The sequence below is a fragment of the Neolamprologus multifasciatus genome, chromosome 7 (assembly GCF_963576455.1).
Source record: "Neolamprologus multifasciatus chromosome 7, fNeoMul1.2, whole genome shotgun sequence".
NCBI lineage: Eukaryota > Metazoa > Chordata > Actinopteri > Cichliformes > Cichlidae > Neolamprologus > Neolamprologus multifasciatus.
Genome location: NC_140445.1, coordinates 64885850 through 64896370, shown reverse-complemented (window position 1 = coordinate 64896370; position 10521 = coordinate 64885850). Strand labels below are relative to the sequence as shown.

Here is a 10521-nt window from a genome sequence, read left to right as displayed (position 1 = left end):
TCACTCTTGTATGCTTTTCATACAAGTTTCACACAAGACAGATACAAACTTTATAAGATTTATATATATCTTTTCCATATGGGAGATGCCATGCAGGTGCACCACGCCCCGCCACAGTCGCCTGTTTGTTGCAGTGCCAAAGTATGACTCACTGACTATAGTGTCAATGACCCACCCAAAAGCCCTGGAAAAACAAATAAACAAACAAAAAGTTCTACAAAGGATCTTTTTCTTTATACAATTCAGACAATCTGAAGGGTGACCTTGACATGTATCTGAAGTCGCTTAAGCAGGAGAACCCTAATCTCCATATTGTGAGAGTGAGGCACAGTGAGCAGAGAGGTCTCGCTCATGCCAGAGTATCCGGGTGGAGGGCTGCTACTGCTGACGTGGTGGCCATCCTGGACGCTCACATTGAAGTCCATGAGATGTGGTAGGAACATGGCAAAGTTCATGCTTTCATTCACTTGTTTATTCCACTGATTTGAGGCCGTAGCTGGCTGGTGTCACAGTTTCAGAATAAACTTGCTGAGATTAACATGTTGACCTTCTTAAACACACACAAGCGTTACACACAGTTGCAACTTCCCAGTAACCCACTGAGCAGTGATCTCTGTACAACTACACTGTGGTCTTCAAACCACTGAGCAGATTTACTAGATAATAACACAAGTTAATTAATAAGACAGTAATTAACTTGTTATGGTGCTGGTGGTGATGACGCAGATGCTCCTTAGACAATCTTTTGTTAAAGAATTATTTTTAAAAGAACAAACTGTCATAGTATCCCAACCCTGTGCGTCAGTTAAAAGTGGAACAGCTGGGTGTATCTTTTGAAAAATAAAAGAGATCAAGTGAAGTGAACATTAAATGCGACAGCTGGGTGTGTGCTTTCGCTGAAGTCTTTAAGGGTGTGACTTCCACTTATTATGTAACATTTTTTGAACCATCTTTTTTCCCCTCCTTCATGCAGGGCTGAACCTCTGCTGACACAGATTAAAGCTGACCGAACTGTGGTGGTTTCCCCGGTGTTTGATATGCCTAATATCTGTTATTAACCTCTGTCTCTCTTCCACAGCATGTCTTTATCCTGTCTTCCTTCTCTCACCCCAACCAATCACAGCAGATGGCCCCGCCCCTCCCTGAGCCTGGTTCTGCTGGAGGTTTCTTCCTGTTAAAAGGGAGTTTTTCCTTCCCACTGTCGCCAAAGTGCTGCTCATAGGGGGTCATATGATTGTTGGGTTTTTCTCTGTATCTATGAAGCGCCTTGAGGCGACTTTTGTTGTGATTTGGCGCTATATAAATAAAATTGAATTGAATTGAATTGTTTGACAAAGAGATACCTGGAAATTATAAACCAGAAACTTCTATTACAGGAATGTACAGGTCAAAGATGGCAAAATCAAAACACAATCAAACCCTTTGAAAGTGTGGTTGAGCTCTGCTCATAGAGCAGTGGAAAAATTAAACCAGGATGCCCTTTTGTGGACATTATTTCATTTTCCCTAAAATATTTTCAATGTCAGAGTTCTCATAAAAAAATCTAAAAATGAAATGTGAAAAATTGAAAATAGTTTATACAAAATGAATTAATGTCAAATTTGTTATTTTAAAGAAATATCCTAAACATTTAATTATTTTGTGCCAAAGATTTTTCGTCCATAATAGAGCAGCAAACTTTGAGACTTTTTCAAAATTAGAAACAAAGTGACGCATTTGAAATCCTAGCAGGATGTTTCCAATTACCTATGCCAGGGGTGTCAAACTCAAATACACAGTGGGCCAAAATTCAAAACTGGAACAAAGTTGCGGGCTAACGTTAATATTTATTGAAATATATTTATTCCTCCAGATATAAGAATGAATCTTTTCTTATGGACTCAAACACGTTTTGCTGAAAAACTGAACAAGCAAAGCTTAATACTAAACAATATATATATTAGCTGTATAATACCAGTAGGCCAGCTCTAATAGTAATTTGGTATGGCTTTGCGGGCCAAATTTGGCCCGCGGGCCAGAGTTTGACACCGATTACCTATGCCCTTACTAGTAGTGGCATGAATTACATTGCCTTTCAATACAACAGCATACCTCATGCAGCCACACACTGTACAGCAAATCTGTTTTGTTTGTTTGTTTTTTTACAAATCTGTTTTCCACAAATACATCTTCACATATTCTGTCCCAGTACACACATAATAGTAAAATCATGCTTGAATATCGCACTTTTAAAATGTTTCTTACTCGGTTTCAGTTCCAACACAGCTCATAGAACTATTTTTTTTTTTTTTTTTGGGGGGGGGGGGGGGGGGGGGTATTTTAATTAGACATTTGTTCTGTCTGGTACAAGTTTGAGGGACTTGAGTTTCCAGTATTTCAAGTATAGGTATTACCAATACAGTCTTAAATAGCTCCCCTGACGAGGCTGATCAGCTGCAGGTGCGTGCCATGATCTTCAGGTGTGGCCAGCCATCTGGTAGGGCCAGAGACAACAGACGTTGCATGTTACCCAAACAATTAACAGCCACAATTAACACAATTAACTTTACCGCCTACTGGTAGGGTAAAGTTGCGCCATCAGCCAGAGGGGCTGATGGCGCAATATGGCAGCTTTGCCTCTGTCAGTCTGCCCCAGGGCAGCGGTGGCTACACCTGTAGCTGCCTCCACCAGTGTGTGAATGTGAGAGTGAATGAACAGTGGCATTGTAAAGCGCTTTGGGTGCCGCTATATAAATCCAATCCATTATTATTATTATTATTATTATTATTACTCATTGAGCAGTATGTCAAAAATGAGGGTGTGACATGGAACTTCAGGTGTTTTATTAAAGGAGCTGTGACATCAGCGCATACAAGGATTACCTGTGTCTTGATTGGGTGGGCAGGGATGCCAAAGAGTCTGCATGTAGAGTTAACCCAACCGTTTTATACAATGCAAAGTAGGTACAAGCTAGTCGATCCCATCAGGTCAGTAGCTGAGCTTTGCTGTACGTGTTCTCTGAGGTGTTATTATCTTGTTAGGCATTCTATGTATTCTCACTATGAGGGGAGTGTGGACAAAGCGGCCATTCTTTTTACTGGGGACCATAGTGGGCCTCTTGTTTTTAGGCATGTTTCTGAAGAACAGATGCCAACCTGGTGTGGATACCCATAAAGATTTGGACACACCACGTATGATCAAAAGTTTATCCAACCTGGAGGCAAGCATCAGCAATCTAAGTGAGTTCTGTCAAATATTAATATTAATTATGATTTCATGGTACCTAGATTATTTGCACCACAAATAAAAAGAGATCCAGTAGTGAAAGGAGTTGAAATCTTAAAAATAAGTTGAGAGGCAGTAAAGAGTATTGGCTACACATGTACTGAAGATGTGACAACAAGTTTTTAGAATATTTATTAATAAAAAGAAAGAAAAAATACAAAAGGCAGTCATGGAACAAGAGTATGTATAGTTATTAAAATAAATAAATAAATGGCTTTTAACTGTACTTTTGTTATTAACGACAGATGAGGTCAAATTATAACAGGTGTTTGTACATTTACTATAAATGTGTTTTATGTTGTAATTTTCACATTATTTTGTGCAGTGTTTGTTTTGTTTAGTAGGAATACTAACTGTTCCATTTCCTTGATCATGTTTTTGCTGATGTTGTTTTCTACTGAAGACGATGCACTCAGACGTTTTGAGCAAAAGCAGGATGTCATGCAGAAGATGTTAGAAGAAGTCAGCGACAAACACAGAAAATCAGCAGAGGAGCAAGTAGAGAAGCAAAAGGAAGGTGATCCAAATATCCAACCCCAAATGAAAAAGTCTGAAAAACTGTTCCCTAACTCGGTCTTGTTCAAGGAGTGGGGGGCAAATCTCTCTGAGGATGACCAAAGAGAGGCTCAGAGCCTGTATGAGAAGTATGGGTACAATGTTTTTCTGAGCGATCGCCTCCCTCTGGATCGACCTCTTCCAGATACCAGAGATCCTCGGTACAACTTTTACAACTTTTCATGATTTTAATCTTTCATTCTCTCTCCTGTACATTCAAAGAAAAAAAAATACTCTATCCAGTTCATTTCAAATTTCTGATCTTTTTAATAAATAGATGTTTGAAAAAGAGTTACCCCAAGGACCTGCCAAGTCTCAGTGTGGTGCTCATCTACCTGGATGAAGCCCTGTCTGTTCTCCAAAGAGCCCTGCGCAGCATCATCGACCGCACTCCTAAAAACCTGCTGAAGGAGATAATAATGGTGGATGACAATAGTTCTAATGGTAAATTGGTTATTTTAAAAAACAACTCTAATTATTGGCCATGCAAATTACTGCCAATGAGTGCATACTGATAATGTACCTGTTGTCTTATGTACATGCCTCTCACATTCCTTTCCTATATATGTCTACCAGTTCAAATTAATCATTGGAAGCTAACTAAAGATTATTTGTTAGATGTACAAAACACTTGTAATCATTCACAAGCTAATTACAAAAACTCTAAATTACATTATAGTTGATCACTCGGATCAGTTAACATTTAAAACAGATACACAAATACACTTCTCCTGCAGAGAAGTGCACTGGTTTGACTACAAACATGTCATGCAAGCGCTTTGGGTGCCTTGAAAAGCACTATTATTATGCATGTTTGTAGTCAAACCCGTTTTCATGCTTGGTTGAAGCTTCCGAAGCCTCGCCCAACTTTCATACAGCTAAAGACAGTTTACACCCTGAACATGTCGTCTGTCTGTTGCAGGGCAGAGATTGAAATCACTGACTATAGTATGACTGACCCAGCCGAAAATTCAGGGAAAAGCAAAACAAAAAACAAACTAAAAACAAACTAAAAACAAAGAATAATTTTCTCTTTTCCATTCAGACAATCTGAAGGGTGACCTTGACATGTATCTGAAGTCGCTTGAGCAGGAGAACCCTAATCTCCATATTGTGAGAGTGAGGCACAGTGAGCAGAGAGGTCTCGCTCATGCCAGAGTATCCGGGTGGAGGGCTGCTACTGCTGACGTGGTGGCCATCCTGGACGCTCACATTGAAGTCCATGAGATGTGGTAGGAACATGGCAAAGTTCATGCTTTCATTCATTTGTTTAGGTGTTTTATTTTCTGTTATTAGGACATTTCTAATAGTTTCTTTAATTATATTACAACATTGCAGTATAGAACACATTTATATATGATATTTATGACATAAATATCTTTACCAATCACAAACTTCCACCACTGACTTGAGGCCATCCCATTCGGACAAGAAATAGAAAAAAACGTATAAAAGACTTGCATCAGATTTGGCCTACTTCATATAGTGAATAAGGCTCATATGATTTACTAATAAAAGTGGCCACTTTCATATATTGTTTTAGTAAGTACATGCTTGTAAAACATACAAGTTTCATTTATATAATTTTTCAAGGGATCTTATATCTGTTTTCACTCTTGTATGCTTTTCATTCAAGTTTCACACAAGACAGATACAAACTTTATAAGATTTATATATATCTTTTCCACATGGGATAGCTGGCTGGTGTCATAGTTTCAGAATAAACTTACTGAGATTAACATGTTTACCTTCTTAAACACACAAACTTTACACACAGTCCCACTGAGCACTATACCATTGAGCAGATTTACTAGATAATAACACAAGTTAATTAATAAGACAGTAATTAACTTGTTATGGTGCTGGTGGTGATGACGCAGATGCTCCTTAGACAATCTTTTGTTAAAGAATTATTTTTAAAAGAACAAACTGTCATAGTATCCCAACCCTGTGCGTCAGTTAAAAGTGGAACAGCTGGGTGTATCTTTTGAAAAATAAAAGAGATCAAGTGAAGTGAACATTAAATGCGACAGCTGGGTGTGTGCTGTTACAGCCCTAGCAGGGCCTCCTCCTGAAGGTGCCTGTGTGGGAGTGTCCTTCAATCGCTTCTGCCTGAGGTGCCACCTTTCCCTTTCGGTACTTGTCGTCTATCGGTCTCGTGCCGGTATTTAGCCTTAGATGGAGTTTACCACCCACTTTGGGCTGCATTCCCAAACAACCCGACTCCGAGAAGACCGAACCCCGGCGCGACAGGGGCCGCCACCGGCCTCACACCGTCCGTGGGATGGGGCCTCGATCAGAAGGACTTGGGCCCCCGATCGGCAAAGCGGTCTTCCGTACGCCACATTTCCCACGCCCGCTTGTCGGATGAGGATTCGACGCTGGGCTCTTCCCTCTTCCCTCCGAAAGTCAGCTGTGGAAAAGGGAAAGGTGGCACCTCAGGCAGAAGCGATTGAAGGACACTCCCACACAGGCGCCTTCAGGAGGAGGCCCTGCTAGGGCCGTAACAGTGCTTCCACTGAAACCTTTAAGGGTGTGACTTCCACTTATTATGTAGCATTTTTTGAACCATCATTTTTTCCCCTCCTTCATACAGGGCTGAACCTCTGCTGACACAGATTAAAGCTGACCGAACTGTGGTGGTTTCCCCGGTGTTTGATAAAGTCAGCTTTGATGATCTCAAGGTTACTACATATCATCCCAGTGCACACGCCTTCGACTGGGCTCTGTGGTGCATGTACGAGAGTTTTACACCCGAGTATTACAAACTTAATGACGGTTCACTGCCTGGCAAGTAAGTTCAAGTGAAATCAATGTTTAACAATGTAACAGCCTTATTAACTCTATCATTATGATCTAACATCAATATAATAGTTAAAATAGAGATCTCTTTGACTTTAGGAGTCCATCTGTCATGGGGATCCTGGTTGCTGATAGAAAGTTTCTGGGGGAAATTGGAGTCCTTGATGAAGGAATGAAAGTGTATGGTGGAGAAAATGTTGAGCTGGGAATTCGTGTGAGTAAACATCCCATAGTTATAAATTCTCTTTCATAATAATGATTTTAAAGAATAGTTGTGGAACAGTCATGAGTGATGAAATATGTATTTTTTAAGGTGCACTTTTTTTTCATGTAGGTATGGACATGTGGAGGCAGTGTTGAAGTTGTTCCATGTTCCAAGATCGCCCACATCGAGAGGGCCCACAAGCCCTACATGGCTGACCTGGGTCCTGCCATGAGGAGAAATGCCCTCTGAGTTGCAGAGATCTGGATGGATGAATACAAGCACAACGTTAACCTGGCTTGGAACATCCCATTTGAGGTGTTTTTGCATTGACACAAACAGCAAATTATGTTTTCTCTAAAGGATATTTCATTCTCCTGTTCACAGAATCATGAGGCCTTTGGGAGCTCTTTGTGTTTTCAGCATCGACATTTAAGGAAAATCTTTCTTTAGATTCTTCCTCAGTCACAATCTATGAATTGATTCACATCTTTTTCTTTGTTCCTGCAGAATCATGGAATTGACATAGGCGACATTTCAGAGAGGAAGAAACTCAGAGAAAGGTTGAACTGTAAACCTTTCAAATGGTACCTGGATAATGTGTATCCTAAGCTGGATCCCTGGGACGATCTAGTCGCATATGGAGGAGTAAGTTTACTTTTCTCTGTTGCTTAGTAAGTTTGTTACAGTCGAGTCCTGCAGGATGTGTGGGAATCAGTGTTTTCTCATGTTTTGTCTGTATCCATTCATAATATGTATAATGTTCTCCTGATGACAGATGAAGAACCTTGATGCTGACATGTGCCTAGACCAAGGTCCAGTATCAGGTCACACACCGATTGCCTACATGTGCCACAACTTTGAACCTCAAGTAAGTGATTATAAATGGCGTATTTGTAAATTTGTAATTTAATTCAAAGAAATCAACTGAGTGTGACTGCATGATTTGGATTTAATTAAAAACATCATTGCTTTTCATGTTGTACATTAATGAAAATTGTGTCTCTTGCAATTCTCTGTAAAGTTAAGGCTCTCGTAAACCAAACATCTCTGTATCATGCTGTTATACTTCATTATATTACATGATATATTTTGTGGACGTGTGGGGAAACAACTGTAAAACAAACACATATCCAATATACATTCTGCAAAACAAAGCAATAAGGATCATAAATAAAACCACTTCAAGAGAACCACCAAATCCAATTTGTATTAAATTTAAAGATTTGTTGGACAATGTATAAAGCAGCAAACACTTCTTTGCCCCACAACATTCAGAACTTGTTCCAAATAATACAATTTTATTTATATAGCACGTTTAAAACCAGGAGGTACACCAAAGTGCTTCACAGTAAGGAATAACAGTAAATGATCACACTGAGCAGTAAGTCATTAAAACAAGGTAAAATAGAGAAACAAACAAAAGCTTTCGTAAGTAGAGGTAGGGAGAGGTCATGATTATCCAGAGAAACGAGTAGTGATACAGCAATTAATGAGCAGCGAGAATTAGCAAGTTGGAAAAGCCAGGCTGAATAGGTACGTTTTCAAGGATTGAATGGAGTCAGAGGCACGAATGGTGAAAGCAAAAGCACTCAAATAAGACCAAATGACCCACGACCTGAGAGGAGTTTGTCTAAAAACAATACATTGAATAAATAGAGGAAATGTTCCTTTCAGTGATTGAACTGTCTCAGCTTATAATAATGATAATAATAATGGATTGGATTTATATAGCGCTTTTCAAGGCACCCAAAGTGCCTTACAATGCCACTATTCATTCACTCTCACATTCACACACTGGTGGAGGCAGCTACAGTTGTAGCCACAGCTGCCCTGGGGCAGACTGACAGAAGTGAGGCTGCCATATCGCACCATCGGCCCCTCTGGCCAGCTTAAATGATTTAAGGTATTTGTCACATAAATATAACTTCATATAAAGTAATGTCCAAACACAACTTAATTTAAAAATTAAAAAAAACAAATATAAAAGAAATTATTTTGGCAAGGCTCAGACTTAGTGGGTTGTTAATCTGATGTAGTGATGCGCGAATCATGAACGAATCGTTCAATACTCGAGAATCACTTTACTGACTCACGAATCATGATTCACAAGCCCAACTGACTCACTGACTCATCCCTGTTGCTGTTAGCAGCAATGTATCTAGCTTACAATTAAAATCGTGGAGAAAAACACAACATCCAGTATCTTAACACAAAAAATTCTGCTCTGAACTGGAAGAAAAAACCCTGAGTAGAAGCTCACATCAAGACAATAGCTCCTCGGTTCACAGTAGCTCCTCGGTTCACAGTAGCATCGCTCTGCTAACATGCTAACAGCACATTTGAGCTACTCACCCCCTCCCTTCCTGTGCTGAATCGTAAGCGAATCACTCAGGACTCGCTCACCCCCTCCCTCCTGGCTCACAGCTTCTTCTTCTTGGTTTGCAACCAATGTTAAGGCGCATTACCGCCCCCTGGCTCACAGCTCAGTGGACATTTAGATGAGAAAATATTTAACACATTTAAGGAAAATACTAATAAAATAAAAATAAACAAAATAAATGTTTATTAAGCAATTTTGATAGGAAATTGCTTAATTTTAGAAATGTTTTTGCTCTTTTTTGCTCTATAAAATAGTTGGGGGTTTTTGTTTGTTTTTTTTAGAATCATTCATCTTAGCAGTAGGATTTACATGAAAAGAGAAACAAATTAAGTTTGAGTGAAAATGTACATTTTTTGCACTCTCTGGTCAACTGACTCATTGAATCAAATGACTCAAAAAACCTGATTCACTTTGGTGAGTGACTCATTAAAACGCGATTCAGTAAAAAGAATCAAATTTACCATCACTACTCTGATGGTGTTTAGCCTAAAAATCTAATTGAAATGCAGTTTGTTGTTTTGGTTTGTGAGCTTAAATTGTTGTTTGTATCAGACGTGTATATAGTGAAATGTTGTGGTATAATATGTGAAACTGAACGCTGATTCGCAAATTATGGAATTTGAAATAAGGGGGTATACAACTCGTTTTTGAGCATAAACATGTTTTTTGTCTGTTTACAAAGTTCTTGCTTTTTTTTTTTTATTGTAGTTATATTTACATGTTCAAAATAAGACCATTGTGTTCTGTGTCCACACAAACACAAAGTTGCTTAAGTTGAAATGCCAGTTTTTCTACACACTGGTGGAGATCCAAAAGCATCACAAAGGTACAAATGCAAGACAACAGAATGGGACTTCCAGAGAGTGGTCTTTAAGTTTGCAGCCCTGCTGGAAGCAGTCCAAAGATGAATAGGCAAATATCCCTCAATGGGAGCAGAGTCAAATTGAGATCATGTGATTTATTATGTATGTTTACAAACAAAGGTACAGATGCTTATGATCATCCCATGTTGTCTGAAACACTGTTGTCTGTGTCATTTGTTTGACGTTTTAAATCTTAATCACATTTTGACCTTTGTCTCTTTTATCTTTTTTTGAAGTACACATATTATCGTGGAACGGGTGAGCTCTACATTGGTGGCATCAAGTCACATAAGTACAGTGACAATAAATGTTTAGCTGACATAGGCACAGAAGAAACTGAGCCTGGCCTGTACAACTGTAAAGAGGCTTTGCAGAAAGGAATGGGGATATACTGGGACTTCACTCAGGTACTACATAATGAAGTTTTTTAAGTCAGGTTTGTAAAACTCAT

The 10521-nt window shown here is 39.2% G+C and overlaps 1 protein-coding gene across 1 annotated transcript in view; it reads left to right on the top strand.

The window, feature by feature from the left end:
• Positions 1-2770: 2770 nt before the first annotated feature.
• LOC146515906 (putative polypeptide N-acetylgalactosaminyltransferase 8) overlaps positions 2771-10521 on the top strand; it is a 9242-nt gene continuing 1491 nt past the window's right edge. Inside the window, exons 1-10 of the mRNA XM_085169005.1 lie at positions 2771-3219; positions 3669-3981; positions 4098-4264; positions 4866-5052; positions 6417-6614; positions 6722-6836; positions 6957-7142; positions 7335-7472; positions 7603-7695; positions 10307-10477. Coding sequence (XP_085025131.1) covers positions 3042-3219; positions 3669-3981; positions 4098-4264; positions 4866-5052; positions 6417-6614; positions 6722-6836; positions 6957-7076 — 1278 coding nt within the window. The 5' untranslated portion in view covers positions 2771-3041 and the 3' untranslated portion in view covers positions 7077-7142; positions 7335-7472; positions 7603-7695; positions 10307-10477. The remainder of the gene's footprint in view (positions 3220-3668; positions 3982-4097; positions 4265-4865; positions 5053-6416; positions 6615-6721; positions 6837-6956; positions 7143-7334; positions 7473-7602; positions 7696-10306; positions 10478-10521) is intronic.